Below are 22,922 nucleotides of genomic sequence, written 5' to 3' on the forward strand. Positions count from 1 at the left end.
TTTCTTTGACTTTGTGAAATCTCTCTCCTCGTGATCCAGCCCTTTCTGAGGTGGGTGGGTGGATACTGATGAGCTTTCCACAGAAACAGAGCGGGAACATCACTGTTGAATCCCGTGATGGCTCAGGTAATGATTGCACCCTGCCATCACTCCCTGTCCTCCTGTCTTTTGGGAGTTTTCCACATGATCTCTAAAGATGAGTCCTGCTGTGTAAAGCAGCCTCTGAGCTTTAGCAGGTGGTGTGGTTGTGTCAGGTTGGGAAGGAGTGACCGAAGGACTGGGCACACCGGGAGCAGGAAGAGAGCCACCATTGCAGCTCGGGTAACAGCCACACCTGCAGTTTGGGAACAGGATGGGTGAGCTGGGCCATTATCAGTGTAAAACAGTACATCTAGAAGTACCCCTCTCTTCACACTGCTTTTACAATGAGGAAATCTGCTGCTGTGCTGTGGGTCACGTCTCTGGAGGGGACAGTGTCGGCCAGGGGAGCACAGTGGTGTGGTGGCTCCCAGCCCTGCCTCACCAACGAGCTGCTCTGTGCCCGGATCTCATGCTTTGCCTTGTTCTGAAGCCTGGCAGACGTCAGATGTGGTCAGCCTGGGCTCTTCAGAGACAGCCCTGCCCTCAGGAGATCTCACCGTCCTCCTTGTGTCTGAGTCACCAGAACAGCTCCCGCGTTCCCGGTGCGTTTGTGTGCATTTGATCTTCCCTACGTGTTTCTCTGTTCCTCTGATGAAAATAATTAATCAGGTTATTTTTCTAAGTCATCCTGCAGCTTTACAGGGACAAGACTTAAATAAGGATTCTCTTTAAAGCAGAGCCATGTTAAAATAGCTGTCTGCCTATAAATATCTCATTGCTTCTATATTTATTCTCCTCCAGCTCAGTGCAGGAGGTTCTACAGTTGAATATGAGATATATATATATATAGAGAGAGATATATATATATAATGGGGCTGATGCAGCTGGTATCTTAACAGCAAGGCTGCCTTCTCCAAAGGATGCCCTGAGTACACCTTTGTGGGTCCATGAGGCATGGCTAAATCCTCCTCCTGTGTTTCCTGCTTTGCTAGTTGTACAAATTTCCTCTTGTCTTTGAAACGAGCTGACTCACAGGAATCCTACAGGAGCAGAGATTTGCACCAGACCCTCCTGTGAGCACTATTTTTAGCATAACTTGTTTTTGACCAGAGCTGCACTCTGATCAGGATTTTCAAAAGAACCCAGGAGAGATAAATCCCCAAATCTCAGCGCTGTTGGAGCTGCGGGTTCCTTTGAAATCCTGACCTGCTGGTGATTAGGGCAGTGACTTGGTGGCTCCTAAGTGCTGGTCCTGCAAGGTGCTGTGTGTGGGGAGAATTGTGGCTTAGGAGTGTGAGCTCTGCAAAAGGCTCTGGTTGAAGTCCATGCAAGGATTGAGATTTCGTGAGGTTTGGGATATAAGGGTCATTACTTCTGTCATTTTTACATCTCAGGCAGAGCTGCCACGGGAGGGTGGTTTGATCCTGGTGTGGTCTGTGGAGGTGGGGGCAGACATCCTTTTTCAGTTGTCCTGATAGAGGTGGTGCTTTCTCCAACAGACTTGAATGTCTTCTGTCTCCCCCAGAAAAAAAAAAATAATTGCAATAGGATTAAGAAGAGAACCATTGGTTAGATGAAATCAGAGAATCTGAGAGTGGCCAGGGCCCAGGCAGGGCTGGTAGCAGAGGAGAGGAGAGCCCTGCTGTGACCAGGACCAGCTCAGAACTCTGTGAGGTTGCAAAAGAGGAGAGAAGCAGCAGCAAAACCTGAATAATATTAGAGTGGGATTTTCAAGCTCTCTCATGGTTTGGGATGACCTCTTCAGTCACATATGTCCACCAGCAGTTATCTTTAAATCCTCTGAGTCACCAGCTCACACTCTTTTGGGATGACTTTTAAGTCCCAGCTCCCTTTCAGAGTTCAAGTCCAGCAGTGCTGTTTAAATCTGGGGCTTCCTGAAGCTTATGGTGTTCCCTGTGCCAGCTCTGCACCTTCCCCTGTGCCTTGGGAACTGGGTTGGAAGTTGTGAGCATTGAGATGGAGAATTTCACAAGGAAATCCGTTTGTGCTTTAACTAAATAGTGAATCATCGTTGTCTTTAAAGCGTGGAAATAAATGAGGATAATAGGCCAGGTGTCTTGTGTGGGAGGTGTCAGCATGCTCAGCGAGTCCTGGGAGTTTTTCCTTGGTCTCCACAACTCTAAAATAGGTTTATAAGAATAGATAGAGTAAAAAGAACTCCCTACCCCAATGGTAGACACTCTTCTATCAGCGAGGACCAGGAAACAAAGCAGGATAGATGTGAACAGATGTGGCTTTGCCTGTGGGCAGGCACGGGTAGGAACTGACCCTCAGAAGAGCTGAAATCTCACTTTGCTGTCAGACCAGAAAGATGGGAACAAATCAGGAGGTGACTGAGCCCATCCCTCCATCCAAAAAGCGTGGGGAGGCTGCTGAGTGGTTCTCTGCACGTCCCACCTCCCGGTTCAGGGGCTCCAGGGCTGGCTCTCCTCCCCTCCACCGTCCCCACCTTTCCTTCTGCCACGCTGCCCCGTGAAATTCCAGCCTGGGAACCGGCTCTGTAGGACTAAATTACTGTGACAGTCACACCATAGCAACTGTACCTGTCTGCCTCCACGAGCTGGGGAGCTGTGGAAAAGTAATCATGGACTGGGAGGAGCGGGGGCCGAGGAGGGAAGGGAGGCTACAAGGCAACACTGCCACCTCCTCCAGCACCACAAATCTCTGCTGTCCAGGGAAGAGAAAGGCCCCTTTTAACACCAGCCTTTAAAGCAAATCTCTTTAAGGATTAAATGCGGCAAAATTAAGAAACCAAACCTGGTTGCAGCACCTGGTTAGAAATGACTTAAGTGGAGGGATATTAAAATTTTAAGGCTTGCTGCTGTGCTGGTGATGGAGGATTTAAAAAATAATAATTACTGTTGTGGGTTTGGGTTTTTTTTTTTCCTTTTTGCTTGGTTTTCAGGATTGGTTTCTCTCTGTTTAGCGTGCAGCCTAATTGCGTAATTACACGATAGACTGGAGTAGAATTTAGTGCCTGTAATACCAGTTATAAAGAAGAGCCCTAATTATGTATATCTTCTCAGGTAAATAATACATCAGGGGCATGGAGTGGCCTAATTACTGTTCTGAAAACCTGCCTAATGACTAATTTACTTGGAATTTCAGAAAGCTTTTGATAAGGTCCCTCATAAGCAACTGTTAAGGAAAATAAATCGAGAAGGGGTAAAATGTTTTGCTGTGTTTTTAAACGAGCCGTTTAAGCGAAGGGAAGCAACCACTGCCTCCTGGTCCTGCATCCTGAGGAGAGGGAAGGTCCCACAGCTGCCTGTTGGTCTGGGGCCAAAGCTGTCGTGTTTCTGATCCCACTTTGCCATGAGTTCCAAGGGAGACTCCTACCAAGGTCCACTAAAAATGGGATTTGATATTAACAGGAGTCTTGTGGGTAAATTCACAGCTCCTTGGAAGAAGCTTGTCCATGTCCACACAGTCTCTGGCACTGGTTGTGGTGTTGAGCATCTAAATAATTTTTGAAGATCTGTGCCAAAAATCCAGTGAATTCAAAGGCAGCTGAACTTTGCTTAGTTGTCTGCAGGCAGGTATAGGAAGCAAGGGCAATCCAAAAACTGGACCAGCTTCCCCAGGGCTGCTTTCTGGGTGGATCCTGTGGTCTTCCTCCATTTGCTGGAACTGGGACCAGCACTGCTGTTACTCCACAGAATGTGAGAGGCACATCAGGGAGAGGTGGCTGTGAAGCTTGAATCACAGCCCCCCCACTTTGCTTTTGGGTCTCTTCTGGGAGAAAGCACAGCCTTGTATTTCCAAGTGGAGGAGCCACAGAGGGGATTAGCACCGAAGGGTCCTTGGAGCAGCCACTGCAGGGATAAAGCTGGAGGATCTTTGTGCCTCACCAGCGACATGCTAATTGGCTTTTCTTCCCAGCAAACTCTGCAAATGATGCTCTTTAAGTTGCTGGCAAGATGAACAGTTGCTGTGACAGGTGTGCCGAAAGCACCGTCTGGATGCAATTAGGGAGAGCGTCCCGGAGACGTTGGATGGAGCCGGGCACGTCCCAGGGATCCTGTCCTGCTCCCCCTCCTCTGCCAGGGACAGGGCTGCTTTTGGAAAGCATTGGTCCCTTCCTGCCAAATTCTGGGGGGTTCAAGGTGGGAATTGGGCTGGTGTAGGATTCCTACAAGCTTGGTGGAAATAGAGAAATGGGGAAGGGTGTTATTTGTGCTGCAGTGGCAGAAAGGTGGAAAATTCCACTCTATGGCAAATCAGAGATTCTCCACAGGGGACAGAGTGGCTTCACACTGACAGAGGGCAGAGTTAGATGGAATATTGGGAAGGAATCCTTCCCTGGGAGGGTGATGAGGTCCTGGCACAGGTTGCCCAGAGAAGCTGTGGCTGCCCCATCCCCGTGAATGTTCAAGGCCAGGCTGGACAGGGCTTGGAGCAACTTGAGATAGTGGAAGGTGTTCCTGCCCATGGCATGGGATGGAACAAGATGATTTTTAAGGTCCCTTCCAACCCAAACCATTCCATGAGTCTATGACAGGGAGGGGGTGGCCACCCAGGCTGGACACCCCCTGTCCCACCACCACAGCCCTCAGCAACCTGCTTCCTGTGGGCCTTTCTCTGGCTCCAGTTCTCCCAGCAAAGAGAAATCCCTGAGTGACTTCTCTCTCTTACAAGACCAGTTTACCCATTTACAGCACTTCCAGCTTTCCTGCTGCTTTTGCCATGAAGCTTTTGCTTTCTCTCTTGTACCAAATTCGTGTTGCACAGGATATATTTTTTTTAAATCACAAGCCTCTCTGCAGCCTTCATGGATTGGTCAAAGTGGTGTATGTGTGTGTGAGGTGGGTAGGCAGCAGCTGTGGATTTGCAGGCAGTGAGCTGGAAAAATGGGAGAGGTGAGGTATTCCAAGAGCACCTGTATGGGGAGCAGAGGCTGGAAAGGGGCCTGGGGTCTCCCCATTTCCTCCTCAGCATCATTACTGGCTACTGAACTCCTTAGGGAGCTGCAGCATCTCTTAGTGGTCACTTCTGCCTTATCCAAAGCTGATGGTCATCACCAATCCTGGAGAGACTCCTGATCTGAAAGTGCCACTCCCGATTTTTGTGGACCCTTTACATAGGACTCCTGTCTGAGAAACCTTGTTTCAGAGAGACCCCTATCTCTGGGGAGATTTGGGAATCTCTCCCCGTCCCTTCACTTTGTTGTTTCACTGCCCTGTCAGGCACTTAAAGATTCCAGGGAATACATTGTAGGTGTTTTTTGGGGAATATGACGTTGAATGCTGGCTGGGATGAGGTTGCAGCACCCCGGGAAAGCAGCTGCCTCTGGAGGGGCTGTGTGACCCTTTCCTGCCATCACCCAGCAGTGCAGGAGAGGGACAAGTGGGAATCACCCATATCCAGCTGAAAATACAGGATGCATTGGAACCATCATTATTCCACATGAGCTGAGGATACAGGCTTGAACAGCTTGGAAATCCTGTCACAATGAGGCTTCCCACAGCTCCAACCCAGGAGCAGGCAGAGCTGTGCTTTGTTCAGGTGGTACCCCATTGCATCCATGAGTTTCAGCATGACCAGCAGCTCCTGCCTGGAAATGCTTGGTGCCGAAAGGAATGACTTGGGATGAAATACTGTGGCTGAACTTGGACAGTTGCCCCCAGTGTGGGTGAGCAGGAGGGAGCCTGGCTTTGCACCTGCCACAGGAGGCTCTGTGCAGCATGGACAGGTCTTCCCCAGGAAACTGAGCTCAGAAAGGGGTCCGTCACTTGGAGCAGCCAAGCTCAGAGAGGATGACAGCACTTCTCCCAGCAGCACGAGGCTGGCACTGAAAAAGAGGAATCACGTAAAGCAAAGCCCGGTTTTGCTGCAGCAGCAGATCAAGAGGCCTCCAAACAAAGGCAATGCTCCCGGGCAAGGAGCAGAGGAAGCTGGAAAAACTGATGATCCATGTGGTAAAGAACAAGGCACAGACATGGCTCTCCCCCTCCTGTGTCCCGCTGGCTTTTCCTGGGGATTTTGCAGGTGGTTTGATTATCCAGCAGGTCTGTCCAGTGCCGGCGAGGAGTGGGAGTGAAGGAGCAGCTCTGCAGTGGGGACCTGCTTCCCGGTGTCACTTCATCCATGCAGCCATGGGCTGGGGGTCCACTGGGACACCTGCTGTGCTGCCAAGTCCCTCCACCCGTGGCTCTTCCAGAGCTGGAGGCAGCGGCAGTTGGACTTGGCTCGGTGCATCCGGAGGCTCCGCTCCCGCCTTGCCCTCCTGCGCCTTCATTTGCTAATTTTCAGAGGTTACCGAGGAGACATTATTGATGATGATGATGATGGTAATAAGGGAGATAGGTGGCAGATTAATTCCTGAACTCTCTAACAGGATTTAAGCTAACAAGAGAGGAAGGCTTTTTTTTTCCTCCCTCTTTCCTCTCCCTTCCTCCTTTCAGGTATTTCCTGTGCTGGGGATAACAACACCAAGGAGTGTTAAATTGGCTCTGAATGTCCACCCCTGGCTGTCCACATTCTTGTAACGATTTCATTAGCTTGAATTATCCACGTTATTTTCTTGTAATGGGATTAGCTGTACTGGAGTCAGCTGAAGTCCTGGAGCGGGAGGCGGGAGGGACCTTCCACTGCGTATTCCATTAACTCCCTCATGCAGGGGGTGGAACTGGCCATGGCTCAGCCCAGGGGCAAAACCATTTGCCAGGGTCCTGCGTTCCTAAAGGAGGAAGAAAGAAAAAGGAGCATTATTATATTTTTTTTTTTCCTCCCCCTTATAATCAGCGAGTGGGTGCAGAGGCAGAGACGGGCAAGGCCGTAATTTTCTGGGGGAGGGAAGGTCCTGTTTGGGGGCGAGGGGGGGAAAAATAATAAAGTGAAGGCGACCATTGCAAAGCAATTGAGTGAATTCTGCTGGGCTGACATGTGGCTGCAGCCTGTTCCTGGGGCTGGGGCTGGGAAGGGAAGGATTTGTGTCTCTTTTGGACTCATCATCCCTGCCCAGAGCCATCTCTGATGAGCGGTCACGCTGCCTGGCTCGTTTGCCTGAGCTCTGTCCTAGGCCTGCCAGCAGTCACGAGGGGGGATTTAGGCAGTGGCAGGGCTTGGGATGGGAAGGCAGTGAGAGGAGAGGAGGAGGAGGAGGAGGTGGTGGTGGTAGATGGCAAGCAACAAGAAGGTTGGCAGCCTTGCTAGAGGTTTTCAGGTTCAGCTTTTCAACACATTATTGCTGGTTTGTTTTTCTTGAAGGGATGTAAAGGGAGATTTAGGATCCCCCCATGCCGTGGGACATCTGTACACATCTGCAGAAACCTAAGGGGGAGTTTTTTTGTTTGTTTTCCAAGAAGTTCTGTTCTCCTGGCAGTGGACAGTGGTTGGTCTCTCCAACCATGGCATGGATTTGTGGTGTCAGTTGTGCTTTCCCCTACAGAACTTGGCAACCCAGGAGTCTTTATTCATCTCATGGCTTAGGGTGCACCAAGATCAAGCGTGATGAACACATCTGTGTGTTTGGGACTTGAAAATACCAGTTAGGAATGGATAGGTCTTGGCCTGACCCAGGGATCTTGTAGTTCAAGTGCTGCTATTTGAGACAGGGAAGGTGTTGCAATAGAGGGGTTGCTTCCCAGCTGGAGAGATGTTCGCAGCTTCTTAGGAAGAAATTCTTAGGAAGAAACTGTTCCCTGTGAGGGGGGTGAGGCCCTGGCACAGGTTGCCCAGAGAAGCTGGGGCTGCCTCATCCCTGGAAGTGTCCAAGGTCAGGTTGGATGGAGCTCTGAGCAACCTGGGATAATGGAAGGGGGTCAGAATGAGATGAACTTTAACGTTTCTTCCAACCCAAACCATTCTGTGATTCCATGTTTAACCTGATCCAGAGGTGCCTGTCTCATGAACAAGCATGTGTGAGTGGCTGTCACCACTACCTGAGGCTGTGATGGGGCCAGACTTACACACTGGGAGCTGAGGGAGGGTGAGGAGAGATTTGGGAGTGGGGGCAAAACCCAGTGGGAGAGGAGGAGCTGTGAAAAGAGGTGTTGGAGTCGGTGGCAGAAGACGACTGGTGTGCCTGGCAATCCTGGGGTGGAAGCACAGAGGGTTTGAGGCTGTGCCTGTCACAGGAGAGCAGTGATGGAAGGGGAGGGAGCTGCTGGGTGGAACTTGTGTGTCATGCTGGCATAGGAGGGAAGAGGGTTTCTGGAGACCACCTGTATCCCTGTCCTCCTCTGTCCTGTGTCTGCTGGGCTGTGTTGGTGAAGGATGTGCAGGCACCTTCTGGTGAACAGGCAAAGCCAAGTGAGCAGTGTGTTGTCTCCGAGCTGGAATGTGCTCTGTTTAATAGCAATATAATGTCCTATAATTAGCAGGCAAAGGACTTGCCTCCCAGCTGGCCTGTGCCAGAAGGATATAATTACAATCCCAAGGAGTGATGTTCCTCTGACCTGCAGCCAGCTTGCAGTGTACATCTTACAGCATGGAGGAGAAATCTACTTCTCCTCCCTCTGTTCAGCCAGGGAAGCGGGATGGCTGCAGCACCACTGGAAGAGCTGCCAAAACATTGGGAATGCAGCAATGCCATGCAGAAGTGCTGGGTCCCTTGTGGGTGGGAGGGAGGGGATGTCCCTTCTGGCATCTCTTGGAGCATCCTGTGTCTCTGCTGAGCTTGGAATGGGTGCCTAGTCAAGGGAGAGGCTGTGGCTGTTTTTATCCTGCAGCCCTGCAGATTGTCGCTCAGCCAGGGCCAGAACAGGCTTTTCCTGGTTTCCCAGTAAATCTGGATCAGCATAAAACAAAGGTTCTCGTTTAGGAAATAGTAGTTGCAGTGTTTGCTCAGGGCTGTCATCCCTTCCAGCCAACGGAGTGAAAATGTGCCAAGCCTGGGAGAGCGAGCGTAGGCGCGAGGACGGAGTTGCCAGCCTGGCTGGCAGGATTCCTGCAGGGAGAGGGGAGCCCAGGCAGAGCCCCGTACCCAGACTCACCCCACACCTCTGCCCTCCCCTTCAGGCCCTGACCCCACTTGGGAATTCAGGGAGCAGCTGTTTGGACACCATTTTTCATGCTGTGTGGGGAAGGAGGTAGTGGAGCCGCCGTGTGCATGGCAGGTCACCAGGGACTTTGCAGTCCTGCCACCTCTGTGGGAAAATTCTTTGCTTTTGCCCTCTCCCTCTGCCCCAACCTGCCCGTATTAATTGTGAACAGCTCCATGGGGAGGTCATTCACACAAGAGATTTGGTTTTACCACCCACCTTGGCTGCACTCATTACAGGTGAGATTCAGCCCGGTGCGGGGCCACAAGGAACTGTGGGAGTGTCCTGCCAGAAATCCAGCCCCGATGGGTCTGATGGGGACAGGATTCACCAGGAAGGAGGTTGGGATCTTCTGCAAAGTTAAGCCAGGCTGACTGTAAACCAGACAATGTCTCAAGATGGAAAGGACTTTGCTCCCACGACCACCAGATCCTTCAGCCCCAGGAGCACTTGGAGAAGGCATGGATGCTGGTGGGTACAAATTCAGAAAGCACTCAGGTTTCACACTCACACTGACTCCAGGAGCTTCCCTGTAAACCATCGTTCTTGGGGTGAGGAGCCTGGCATGGTGCTGTGCTCCACACCAGCAGCAGGGTTTGGTGCCAGCTCTTTCTGGTCTCTGTCCAGTTTGACAGGAAAGGCACATCAGCTCCCAGAGGAATCACCACCTGGGGGCTGTGTGGGTTTTTTCCCTCCATCTGTGCCCCTTGGGGCTCTGTGCTGGAAGGGGAAGGAGCTGGCAGTGACACCAGGTCTGAGCTGCTGTGATCCCCCTGCCTCCCCAGCCATCCCAACCCCTGAGAGGACGTGTTTTCAAGCAGTTCAGTGGGGTCTTATGGAAGAGCTGGCTTCTTCCCTCCTGTTTCAGTGTGCTCTGGCTTTACTTGGATGATGTGCTCCATCCCTTTTTCTTCTACCATCCCCACCCCTGTGGCTTTGGCTGTGGCGTGATCCATGCGCAGCCATCCCGGAGCTGGAAGGCTGCGGCATGGATGCAGCTGGAGTGGGAACAAACACGTCAGCACCTGGCTTCCCTGGGCACTGCGGGGGGTAATTGGGTTCCCTCTGCCTCTCTCCCCCCAAAACCAGGGGAAATAATTGGAAAAGAGAGGTGTGAGTCTCTGCCTGGCACTGGAGAGGAGAACATTAAAGGCCGGAGCGCTCCACTTCATTCGCAGCTCCCGGGATGGTAATTGCTGTGTTGTGGTTTCTAATTAGCGCCGCAGTGGGGGGGACATCATTCTGCTCCACAACCCCAGTGGGGTCAGCCCTGTCTCCACTGGTGCCCCTCAGCTTTCCTCACCCCCCCCACTCTGCCTGTTCCCCAGATCCACCTCTCCATGCTGGGTACCCCTGTCCTTCCCCCAAACTGTCTGCCTGGGGAGATGCTCGTGGCCAACCCAGCTCTGGATCAGATCCCCACCACCTCCACGTCTCCCAGCGTGGGTGGCTTGGACTGGTCTGAGCTGGGGAGGAAGGAAGAGCTAACTTAACTTCTTCCACCTCTGCCCAGGCTCATGTGGGTCAGCACAGCTTCCCCTGGGACCCTCAGCCTCGGGGTCCTGCTCCTGTGGGCACCTCCTTGCCCATCCTGTGTCAAAGGGACATGTGGTGTTTCAGCACACAGAGTGAGTGTTGTCTGAGGCTTCTCTTTGACCAAGCACTCTGGTCCTGTTCCTTTAATGAATACTCTGCTCCCTTGGCAATGCCCATGGTGTTTTCCACAGAGAAATAGGTTGGAGCAAGAGCTCCCCTGCCTGTGCCTCCCATCTTTCCTAGCTAGGTGGTCATCTCCTTGGGCCACGAGCTCTCTCCTTACCTCATCCTTAACCCAACCACGGCATTTGAGATGCTCCAGGGCTGCTCCAAGCAAGAGAGCCACCTCTGCCACCTTGGGGGTCCCCATCACCCCCACCCCCTTGCAGGAGGACCCTCCTGCTGCTGGAAACCCCAGGGTGCCCCTGCTGCTCCCCGAGCAGAGCATCCCCACCAGCCGAGAGCGGGGTTTGTTTGTTTGTTTGCGCAGCTCCCGCTCGGAGGGAGCAGGAGGGAGAGAGGGAGGGAAAGCTCCGAGCAGGAGACGTGCAGATTCATTTCGAGGCTTCATAATGGTACATTTACACACCACGTTGCCTAAGGAAATTGGGTGGATGAATGCCTGGTCATGCTGCCAGTGCACCAGGTTAACTCCCAGGATTTAGCTTATATCATTTCACGAGAGCGTTTATGGCCTTTACTGTGTTTATTCCCAGGTGCTCTTTGGCACTGCTGTGTCCCAGGCTCCTTTTGTGTATGCACGCCTGTGTGTAGATTTTCAAATAAAATAACACATCTCTTCAGACCTGGGCCACATTAAATATTTATTGCCTGTAGTTTGTGCATATGTGTTTGATAAATGGGTGTGTGGGGAGGGGAGGAGAAGGGGAAGCGGGAGCTCGGCGGCAGAGAAAGCGTTGGCTTTGTCCTGGAATTTCTCCAGGGGATGGCACTGGAGAGGGTTGTCCAGCGAGTGCTGCCTTTGGGGCTGTTTTCAGGCTTTTTGGGCAAGGTGGGATCCCTGGTGGGGTGGCTGAGTGCTCAAGACACAAATTCTTTCTCTGGGGACAAGGCTGGGACAAGGTTCCTGCTGAGCACAGGTGCTGCCAGCTCTACCCCACAGCAGGAACCCCCTTATCTCCCCATTCCTGGCTTTCCATTGACACTTGGAATGATTGAAATGCTGTTGGATCTGGAGGTTGTTGTGCAGGGCTTGGGTCTGCTGGATTTGCCTGTTTCCTTTTGTACATTCAGCAAGCTTGAGTAAAACCAGTTAATTCCAGCCCAGAGACTGGATGGGAAAGGCTGGTACCTGACTGAAGTGTTAGACCAAGGAAATTCAGCCTTAAAACTGATGCCCAGCATCCATGGAGCAGAGGGATGAAATCTTTGTGTCCCCAGACACCTCTGGGGATAAAGGAGTTATTCTGTAAAGACATTATGTGGGGCTGTTCTGTCTCATGCCCATATCCTGTGCACTCCAGCCCCTCTCCAGAGGTGCAAATAAATCTGTTTTGGTGGAAATTTAGAGAAGCCCTGTCTCCTGGTAACCTGGAGATGCTCTTTGCCCACCCTGAACAGGGCATGGCACGCAGGCTGGATCTCCTGAAGGGAGGAGAAGCACAGCAGTTATATAAAAGAAGTTTTTTGCTTCGTTAAGATTTGTGGCCAGTAAGGATGATCCTTGAAATCCAAGCTGATTTTTTAGCTGTTAGTGGGTGCTTTGGACATGGAGTTTGCAGGGAAGCAGAGTGGCTGCAGGACACCCGGACCCAGACTCACCTGAGCCCACAGCAACGTGGGTCTGCATCCAGCACTGGTTCTTCCCTTGGTCTCACACTGTCTTTGCTTTTCCCTCTCTGATTCACAGCACCTTTGGAGAGCTGAAGACTGTCCGGCTGCCCAAGAAAATGGCAGGAACTGGATCCCACCGAGGCTTCGGGTTTGTGGATTTTGTCACCAAGCAGGATGCCAAGGTGAGCTGTGGTCCTTCCTCTCTGGCATCTTCCCTGCCAGGTCTTGGAGCAGATGAGGAAGGGAGCCTGGAGGCTCTGTCCTGCTGAGTTTTATCCCAGATTTGGAGCAGGCTGTTGCCATTCCCAACGAAGCTGCATTGAGGCTGAAACCACCACACAGGCAACCACTGGAGGTTGTGTGACAGAAACCCCAGCCTAGGCCATGATGGGGATAAGTTTGGTGTAACTGATAAAATGGCTAAAAATTCTTGTAATATAGAAGGACAGGAGCTTATTTTTCAGGTTTGTCAGCAGTAAGGTGAGAAAGGATGGTATTTACCCAACATTAACACATCAGGAAATCTCTGTACTTGTCCCATCTTCACCACCACCTTGGTTTTAGGGGAGTTTTGGATATTGTGGCTGTTTACTGATTTGTAAAGTGCTCAAGGCTTGTGTTCATCAGTTCCTCTGTGTTTTGAGACCTCATGAGCAGCCTCACCCTGGTGCTTTCACAGTGAGCGTGCCAGAAGATCAGGAGTTGTGAATTGGTCTAGTTCATTTATTTTTTTAAAGCTTTCCTGTGTGTTTAAGTTCCATACTTGCAGCACAAACAAGGGGATTGTAGCCTGCCTGATAATATCCTGCTCTTACCCTTTGCTAGAGGTTCCAGAGCAGGCTGGCTCAGGCATGAGCTCTGGTGCACTGGGCAGAAGAGGGTCCTTGTTCCTGCTGTGAGCTGCTCTGTGGGCACTCTCAGCACTGCAGCAGGGTGGATTTCATCCTGCTGTTGGTTCCTGGTGATTTGAGCAGTATCTGGAAGAGCGTGGTTGTAGGCATAAACCATGGGATGTTAGGGCTGAAGGGAAGGGACCACGTGGCTCCACTGACTCCCCAAGACTCCAGATTTTGAAGACTGTGAGCAGAGATGAAGGAGAGAGGAGGGGGGAGCCAGCATAGCCTGTGTTTATGTTTTTAGACAGGATTCATTGATCCAGGATCACAAGGGACTATTAGATCATCCATTCCAGTCTGACCTCCCATATAACACAGTACATGGAGTTTCTTTGTTAGTCCTGTATTGATCCTAATTCAAACTTCCCTCTGCTCAGCTTTCATCCTCCCCTTGAGGACCCACTGGCTGGGCAGCCTGGGGTGCACTGAGCCCCCCAGGAACCTGGTTCCTCTCCCTGTTCCGTGAGCTGTGCCCGTGGTTCTCCTCAAAGTTCACCTCTGCCTCACTGCACAGTTGTTCAGGCTTTATTCCTGGTTTTTGAATTAATCTTTTACTAAGGAAACTTTAGGCAGTTGATGGAAAGGTGCACAGAGGGACCTGGCTGGTTTTTTATTGCTGCTCTGTTTGGGGGGGTGTGAGGCAGCGCTCACTTTTCTGATGGTTTCTGGAGGAAACAGGCACAGGCTCAGTGTTTGCCTCCCCTTTTGATCCCTTTTCATCCCAGTGGCTGATTCCAGCTGCACTGGAGAACGAGGAATCTTGAGTAGCAGGAAATCCATCTGTGGCTGGTGAGGGGAGTGAGCCAGGCAGGGCTCTGGATCAGGGCACTGCTCCCAAAGCTGCGGGATTTGAGCGTGCAGGGAACAAGTTGCCCTGTGGAAGAGCTCTCAGTGGGGTTTTCTTCTTTTCCAGCAAAGCAGCTCTTCTTCCTTCTCCTTCATATTTTTTTCTACCCTCATCTCTTTGAGGGATTTAATTGTCTCACAAGTGGCACATCAAGTACACTCCATTGGCCGTCTGGAAAAGGATGCACAGTGTATTGATGAATAGGATCCTGAATATTGTAAACACGGTCATAATTGGCTTAGAGTTTATTGCTTAGTGAAATGAGAGAGGAGGGGAGTGGGCCCAGAGACCTCTGAGCTGAATAGCTGTGACTGCCAGTGACGTTTTTTGCTCAGAGTGGTAATCTGGAAATCGCTTATAAGCATCTTATAAAACATGATGGGTTTGTAATAGAATAGTTGGGCTGCCTTTGTTGGGCATTTAAAGCCTGTGACCTCCCGTGTTTGTCTTTTTCTCTCAACAACCACGGCTGCTGTGGGAGCGCACACGGAGATTTTCCAAAGCCAGGATGGGGATGTGGGGCTCCCCCTCCCAACTCACTGATGCTGTGCCTGCAGATCTGTCCCATCAGGCTTGGTTCTGTCTTCTCAGCCTCCCCTGATGCTCTGCTACCCGCTCGAGGAGAGCCAGCCCTGCCAAAAGGTGTTGTCCCAGGAGGGGTGAACATCAGGCTGTGAGTCACCTTGGCAGCCAGGGAGTTGACATTCAGGCAGGGCACGGGATGCTGCTGGTGGCAGCACCTTCTGCCCGTCCTCTGCTCATCCTTCAGAGCCCCAGCCTCACTCCTGGCTTTCCCACGGTGACATCTGTGGCCAGGGCTGTCTCTGGGGGCGTCTGACGGCTCCCAGGGTGATGGATGGACCTCGACTGGGAGTGTTACACCACCATCAGATGGAATTAGCAGCCCTCTCTCTCCTGTGTCATGAACATTTACCAGATCCCAGCACACACATGTGCGACACCCAGGAATGGGGAGGAACCCAGGGCAGAGACAGCAGCGGGAGGGACAGAGTGATGTTCACAAAGAGGCTGATCCAGCCTTTGTTTTTAAACCTCCAGTGCCAGCTGGCCACTAGCTGGGAGTGCCTGGAAGTTAGGGATGAGCAGGGGAACTTTGATCCACTGGCAATAGCAAAATAACTCCCTTTAAGGAGGCACTAACCATTCGCGTTTCCTGATGTTCCCTTTGCAGAATTGTTGTGGAATTGTTTTTATTTTTGAACTATTAGCTGGAAGCCGAGTTTCCACTTTTCTCCCCTGTTGATATAAAAATACATCTGGTCTCCAAATAGAAATTGCCCATTTGGGAAAGACAGTCGACGCTTTAAAAATGCACACAGACGGAAGGAAAAATCCTCATGTGCAGCTGGCATTGCAGAGAGCATCCTCAGCTGGGACTGGTTCTTGCAAGGAAGGGATATTTATCAATCTCCTAATGTTGTTGACCCTTTGTCCCTCTAATGATTCCAGCCCGAAGGCTCTTCGGCTTGAGTATTTAATAGGGCAAGGGGGAATCTATAGGCAGAGCAGCCCTGTCCTCCAAATTAATACAGCAGTTGGGGTTGGAGCTGTCACACCAAGGGGTGACAGACACCATGGTCCAGTCTCTGATCTCTGCCTCTCCATCGCCCTGGCACAGCAGGCTCTGCTCCGGAGCTCTGTCTGGCTCATCCCAACAGCCCGGGCTTCATCTGAGTTTATTTTGAAATTTCCTTTCTGAATCCCACAGATATTTTTCAGCTGCTGTTCCAGCCTTTCTCTGTCCACTTTTCCCTGCTCTGTCCACCTCTCCATCCACTTCCTGGGCTCTAGCCCTGCCCAAGCTGTACTTGGAGGTAGCGACGATATCCTGCCGTGCTGAGCCGGAATGTTGAGCTCGAACCAAACTCTGCAAAATCATATTCAAAAAAATGTTCAGAAATGAAATTCTTAAACATGCTCACATGCTTTTTTCTAAGGGGAGGAGACCACAGGTTTTTCATGCAACCCCTAAAAGCAAAAGGGGCCTGTGAGGAGGTTTGCCAGGGAGCTACAGCCTTCGGTGTGGCCTGGCAGTGGAGTGGGTGTGTTACCAAATGCAGCTTTAACAAAATCCTTTTTTGGCATTTAAAAAGGAACCTTGTGTGGCAAAGGCTCTCCTTTTCTTAAAGGTGTAGGAGGATGTGAGGCTGTGGGAATTAGAGGTCTTTTCTGGTGACCTTAAGTGGACACCACACCTCTCTTTATCCCTCGTTGGGGCACAGCTACACAAACCTCTGGCAGTTCAGTGCTTGGGTCCTCAAAAGAAATGTCCTGGGAAGGGAGATACTCAGGTGGAGGAGCTGCACCCCAAAAATAGCTCCTGCTTCCAGCCCCACTTTCTCTGAAAGCCAGCCTGCTTGTCCTCATTTCATATTTCTCACCTAATTAAAATATATTTTCTCCCTCCCTATCTTTTCATTTGGAACAGCAGCAGTGGCAAATTTCTTCCTCTCGCTGGAAGATTTCCAGCAGTGTGGATGTATGGGAATGGCATTTCTCCCCTTCATCTCTTTGTCTTTTAAATCATCGGTGATTTCTCTTTTTTTTGTCCCCCTGAAAAAGTCTTAATTCCTCTCAGAGCAGCGAAGAGCTACGTTTCATTTTTTAGCTCTTTTTCCAAAGAAGTGACACTCGTGTGTTTGTCACCTGAAATGTGCAGCTTCTCTTCTGCAGCCCCAGCTCTGGGAGCTTGTCTGGAAGACAGCTCGCAGGGAGCAGAGCTCCCAGCACAGGCTGGAGCTTTCCTTCATCCTGGGTGCAAACCAGCTCATTTTGGGAATGTGCTTGGCTGGGAAGGGCCGGTGTCACCAGGCTGCTGGCAGATGCGTCTCTCCCAGCGGGTTTCTTTCATGCAACACAACTTGATGGCAGCATCTGCCTTCCCTCTTGCTCCATGACCTTTCCCAGTGCTGCCAGCAGAACTAGAGGATGGCTCATCCCAGACTGGGCTGAGCAGCTGTGTGTGCCTGGTGAGGCGTGGAAGCAATCCTGCAAAAGGAGGAGGAGGAGGTGGCAGAGAAGTGGCTCAGAGGACGAGAGACCACCAAGCGCCGCGTGTCACACCCCGTTCCTCACGGCCTGCCCTCCTCCAGGACCTGCTGCAGAGCACAGAGAGCTCACAGGGGCTGTGCAGTGCCATCCAACCTTCCTCCTCCTTCTGCTGCGGGAAGCGAGGAATTAAAAAGTATAAATTGACGAATGAAACCCGGCGATTAGAGCTGCAGTTGTCTGCCAGGCTTTGGAAGAGGCTTGTTCTGCCAACGTAAACAGCCATCACAACTCCCTCCTGCCGCCTCCCCCCGAGTGTTTGTTTAGGCCAACACATTGCTCTGCTAATTGGAAGATAGGCCTTTAAAACACAGCAGCAGCAGCAAATAAAAACAGCTGTAGCTTGCAGCCCTTCCCAGAGGAATGTGCCTCCCAAAAAGGGGCCACCCTCCGGGGTCACCCCGGGGAGCTGCTGGCAGCTGGACAGTGGGTATCTCAGCCATGCTATGGAGGTGGTGGTGCTGGTGCTCCTTATCTCTCTCTTTTATAGCAAGTGAGAAAGGGATTCAGAAGGAGGGGGAAATGCTGGTTATTGAGTGCTGGTCACTGGAAGTGGGGAGGTTTTTGAGTTTCGTAACCCAGCGGCTCAAAGAGGGTCCTGGCTGCTGAGGAGCAGTTGTGGGCAGCAAAGCCTCTTGCAGGAGAAGCCCCTCTGCCCAGACATGTGGCATTTGGAGACAACCACAGTGGTCCAAAGTTGCCATTTAGCAAATGGCTCAGAGGAGAGGTCTGGGCTTCTCCAGGACAGCTTTGGAGCTGTTTTGAGGACCTCCAGATGAGAGGACAGGTCCCTGTTGGACTGCAGGATGTCTTTCTGTGGTCCTATAACTTCTGTATTTGTTCCAAGGATATGAGTTTGCAGAGCTAATCCCAGCCTTAGCTGGGGCTCTTAAAAGAGCATTTGGGGCATTTCTCTCCCCCTGTGCCCAGCCATGTGTCACGTTACTGTGGAGTACTTTGTGCCTGGGGATGAAAATACTTGACCAACCTGTCTGTGTATTTGCATTATGGGCCCTACCCTACTCAGTCCTGAATTTCCTTGAAAGTCTGTGGGAAATAAGGACAAGGCCAGACTTCCCTGGATCGAGTTGCTGTTTTCTGAGTGTCTCTGCTGGTTGCCTTCAGGCATAAAAAGCCATCTGAGCTCTGTGCTGGCCAGCAGACTTGTATTCCACATCACCAAGAGCTATATGGATGCTATTTAATCAGGATCTAAAAATGAGGAAGCCTCTGGATTTCTATAACATAGCAAACCACCATAGGCAGAAAGAGCAGAGGACTTCTCCAATGGCTTCTGCTCTGCCTTACTTGCTACCACTACGGCCAATATCACAAGATGGTTGGTGACAGGAAGGCAGCTTTCAAACTTGTTGCCCCTGAGCAGAAGGGAACCTCTCTGCTCACACCTGAGCCGTGCTTTCCTGCGTGCCAGCAGAGAACAGGGTGGTAGAGAGTCATGAGGTGTCCCATGAAGGCCCTGGTTTGTTGCTGACCCCTCTAGTGCTGCCCCAAGGCTCAACAGCCTTTCCAGGCTGCAGCTTTCCTGGCTCAGGTGTGGTCCCATCCTTGAGCTGCTCCCTGTGCTGGATTTCAGCCTGTTCCCATGAGCAGCAGCCTGAGGGAATGGCAGTGGGTATTTGCTCTGCTGCAAGTACGTAGAAGATAAATGATCCAGTCAAAGCCACTGATGGAGATGAATCCTGCCCCGTCAGAGCAAAGCGCTCAGAGCGGGATGTTCTCTGGTGGCCTTTTAGCTTCAGGGCAGAGGGAGGGACATCTTCGCTTTTCCTTGTGTGAGCCTGTTCTTATTTTCTCTTTTAATTTTTATTTCTTCCAATCTTAATTCTGCAGAAAGCCTTCAACGCCCTGTGCCACAGCACACATTTGTACGGCCGGAGGCTGGTCCTGGAGTGGGCAGACACGGAGGAGACGCTGGAGGCCCTGAGACGGAAAACAGCCGACCATTTCCACGGTAACACACAGCATCCTTCTGGCCTGGCACTACAGCCTGGCTGGCACCATCCCAGCTGGCACACGCTGCTGGTCCACGCCAGCCCTTTCCCTACTGCTGCTGGCGTGTTGGAGCTGGCAGGTAGATGCTGGAGCCTGAGGATGCAGGGGGAAGCAGGAGGCAGCCAGGCCAGGGCTTTGTCTGACAGCTCTGTGTGTGTGAGCTACTTAACTCTCTGTGTGCTGGCACTGCCGAGGCACCTCAATGCCACCTGCCACCACAGTGCCTTTGCTCCATCCCCTGGCACCCCAGGGTGCTCCAGAGCTGGGGACGGGCTCTGTGCACGCAGCACACGAATTAAAAAGGACCAATAATTTGGCCACGGGTTGAGATGCAGAGAGGACTGTTTGGATCAGGTTGAGAATGGCAGCCCCGCAGATGACAGCACTGCAGGCTCCTATTGACAGCCATCGACAGGCACAAATGCATTGCTTGGCAAATATTTATGTAGGAAGGGCTCCCCTGGGCTGGAGGGCTAAGCTGGAGATCAATGTGCTTCCTCCTGCATCCCCTCCCAGCCTTCCCTCTCCATCACCACATGCCCATGGCCCGGGAGTTTGGCAGGAGCAGTTGTGGGGCTGCACGTCACAATCCCTGGTGATGGAAGAGCAGCACGCCTCGGTTATTTAGTGATCCTGGCTCCAGCAGGGTCTGGCCACGTGTTCCTGAAATAGTGTGTGCAGGGCTGGTTATTCCAGGCTGGGGAAGCTGCAGGTTGTGCTGGAAGGGCTGAGGGTGGGTAAAACCAGGGAGGTGTGGAGCAAAGTGCTGGTATCCAGGGGCTGTTCTCCCACGTGGTGCCAAAGAGGAAACTAAAAAGAGCACAATGGTATCCAGGCACATGTAAGAGCCTGGATGTGCAGGAGGCAGCGGGGAGGGTGGGCACAGCTGGGGGTTGGATGTGCCCACCCAGAACCCAGTGCTGGAGGGGGGACACATCGTGCTTACTCACAGTGACATGAGTCTCCACCTGGGCGAAGAAGGCAGCAGATGTGATATTTCATGCACCTAGTTTTATCTTCAGCATCACCTTCCCTCCTTTCTACTCTATTCAGCCCAGGGGGAAATAAATAGTCTTGGATTTGGGGTCGTTGCAAACTCACAGCAGATGCTGGCTGCTACCTGTGAGCTCTGCCACCTCCCCCAGGTTTCTGTCTGCCTTTTGCTCCAGCCTCCTTGTCTGGGCTCTTCCTCACCGAGCTGGAGACCCGGGGTGAGCAGCAGGAAGAGCATTTTCACATCCCAAGGGGAATGCAGCCTCGGAGCTGAAGTGGCCCCAGGGGCTCGACTGAAAAGCAGGAGCCAGGTTATCACTCCCCATCTTTAGGGGCAGGGAATGGGATGGAAGCAGCAGCCGCTGCTGTGCTCCAGTCTCGAGGGGAGAGCAATAACATCCAATGCCTCCAGCCCTGGCTGGTGCACAGGCACGTCCTCCACAGCTAATCCTGCGGCACAGGGACCTGCCGGGAGCGGATCTCCGTAACAAAGCCAGGCTGGGGCACACAGCGGGCACTGCCCGGTGCCTGGGACCAGGTCTCAGCCTCTCCACACCGCCCTGGCAGGCTGGAGGGTCACGGGTGGGATTTTATTTCCTTGGGAAGTGTCCTTTCCTGATTTCAAGGCGGGTTTCTGGCAGCGACGCCCAGTAGCTCCGAGGTGGGGGGGAGCTGCACCCTGTCCCTCTTGCTGTGGGGGTGCAGAGTGTGATAGTGATAAAGAGGGGAAAACAGCAGCCACCACCCTGCCTGCAGCCCCCATGGGGATGCTCCTTCACCTTTCCTGCCCGCTGTAGCTGGAGGCTGGTTTTCCCACAGGGAGCACACACAGCATTCCCACCCTGCCTTGCATCCTCCCTGCCCCTGCAGCCACCACTCAGCTGGGCTGAGACCACACATCTCATTGCACTGGTGATAACAGACCAGGTGCTGTCAACCAGAAACCAAATTCGCTTCTTCCTACTCATACCCATTTCTCCAACTCTCCTCTCCCCAGGAGCAGCTCAGACATCCCTGTGCTGCTCATGGATGTCCCCCTGAGTTTTTCCCTCCCACCTCAGCATGAGTGACTTGTGAGGGTTTTTTCAGAGCTTTGCAGGCTGCAGTGGCCAGGCCCATCTGGTCTCTTACCTCCAGGTAGGAAGAGACTGAGCTGATAATGGGAAAGAAAAGACAATTTAGAGTCTTCAAGGCTCAGGAAACAGTCAAGACTGAAGTCTCTTGTGTCCTCAGCTGGTCTTTGTCCCCAAAAGTCACCACTGCTGCTGTCTTCAGGTTGCTCCCCAAGCCAAGCCCAGCCAGCAGTGCCTGGGAAGCAGGATGTGGAGGCAGATGCCATATAAAGGCACAGTGTAGTAGATGAGGTAGGCCTTATCCCACTATCCATCTCAGCTTATTCCTTGCTTCCTGCCCTGAACTTCTTTGCAGGGTTGAGCATTGCTATCTCATGGGGGAGCCTTTGTCATTTTTCCTTTCTCTGCAAGTTTTCTCTGGTCCTTTTGGACCTGGAGACCTCCAACACCACAAGCCACCCTTGGTGTTGGAGAAGCTGCTCTTGCCATTTGTATCCATCTGTGCTGGCTTGCTGTGCCATGGGTACAGGGTGACATGTCACCTCTGTTGCTCCTGGCTGTTTTCCTGGTTATTCCACAGAAAAGCAACCAGGGAGCATACCAAGGACTTTGCATATGCCAGAGAAGGTCACAGGACAAAGGACTGAGCCACCTTGATCTTACAGGTGTCTTGAGCAGCAGCAGCCAAAACCCCTTATCCAGCAACTCCAGTGTCATCCCCATCACCTTTGTCTTAGCAAGGAAACACTCTGGAGTATTTCCAAGTGCAGACCTGGGCTGTGAGAGACGTGTCCTGCCACTGAGTGCTCTCTGCTACAATTATGCACCTAATTTCTAGACACCATTTACAGAGATTTGGCTTCCAGTTCCAGGTCTCTGCTGTTATTTGTTAACTTAAAGAGAGGTCTGGGCTCCCAAATCTTTTTTTCCATGCAGGCATTTGCCATGGCAATCAAGCCACTTCTGAGCCATCTTTTCAATAGGTATAATAGATGCAATAAAATGGAATAGGCTTCCTTCCCATTTTGTGTAGTTTTCAGGTCATTCTTCATGGCTTGTTCTGAGGCTTTTTAATGTTCCACGAGAAAGTGAGGACCTCAGAAGTGGTCACTGACTGCCAGAGGTGGTTGGTTTCAGTAATGCTGTCAGGAGTGAAGCCACAGCTCAGCTCTGATGCCTGGGACTGCAGCACTGCCCTCCACACTGGCTCTCCTGCCTCCCTGAGCACAGTCTGTAAGAGCTTTGAGGCTTTTTGCTCGTTTCTGAGAGCACCTTCTTTTCACCCTGAGGCAGGAGCACCTTATATTAGAAAACAAAAAGCCACGTTGAGTTTTAATTGCACCCCACTCGTAATTTGGGGGGACCCACTGCTGCAAGGTGTGCAGAGAGCCTGAGAGCTGGGCCAGCAACAGGGGAGGATTTGGTGCTGCTGTGGATAAACTTATCTACTCTAACCTGGTAAGGAGAAGCCAGGGAAAGGTTGGCCAACAGCTGTCCTTGGGGTTTATAATCCAGCTCATAACCTGAAGCAGGGTGGTGGCAGGTGCTACATCAGGGCAGTGAGGGATGACAAACCCTGCCACCCACAGCTCCTGAGTGGGAAACAAGGAAAACA

The 22,922-nt window shown here is 51.9% G+C and overlaps 1 protein-coding gene across 3 annotated transcripts in view; it reads left to right on the forward strand.

Moving 5' to 3' along the window:
* Positions 1–22,922, forward strand: part of RBM19 (RNA binding motif protein 19) — a 69,089-nt gene that overhangs the window by 29,521 nt on the left and 16,646 nt on the right. For all 3 annotated transcript variants that reach the window (XM_032706036.1, XM_032706037.1, XM_032706038.1), the window contains exons 22-23: positions 12,493–12,598; positions 19,080–19,200. In XM_032706036.1, coding sequence (XP_032561927.1) covers positions 12,493–12,598; positions 19,080–19,200 — 227 coding nt within the window. The remainder of the gene's footprint in view (positions 1–12,492; positions 12,599–19,079; positions 19,201–22,922) is intronic.

The sequence above is a fragment of the Chiroxiphia lanceolata genome, chromosome 18 (assembly GCF_009829145.1).
Source record: "Chiroxiphia lanceolata isolate bChiLan1 chromosome 18, bChiLan1.pri, whole genome shotgun sequence".
NCBI lineage: Eukaryota > Metazoa > Chordata > Aves > Passeriformes > Pipridae > Chiroxiphia > Chiroxiphia lanceolata.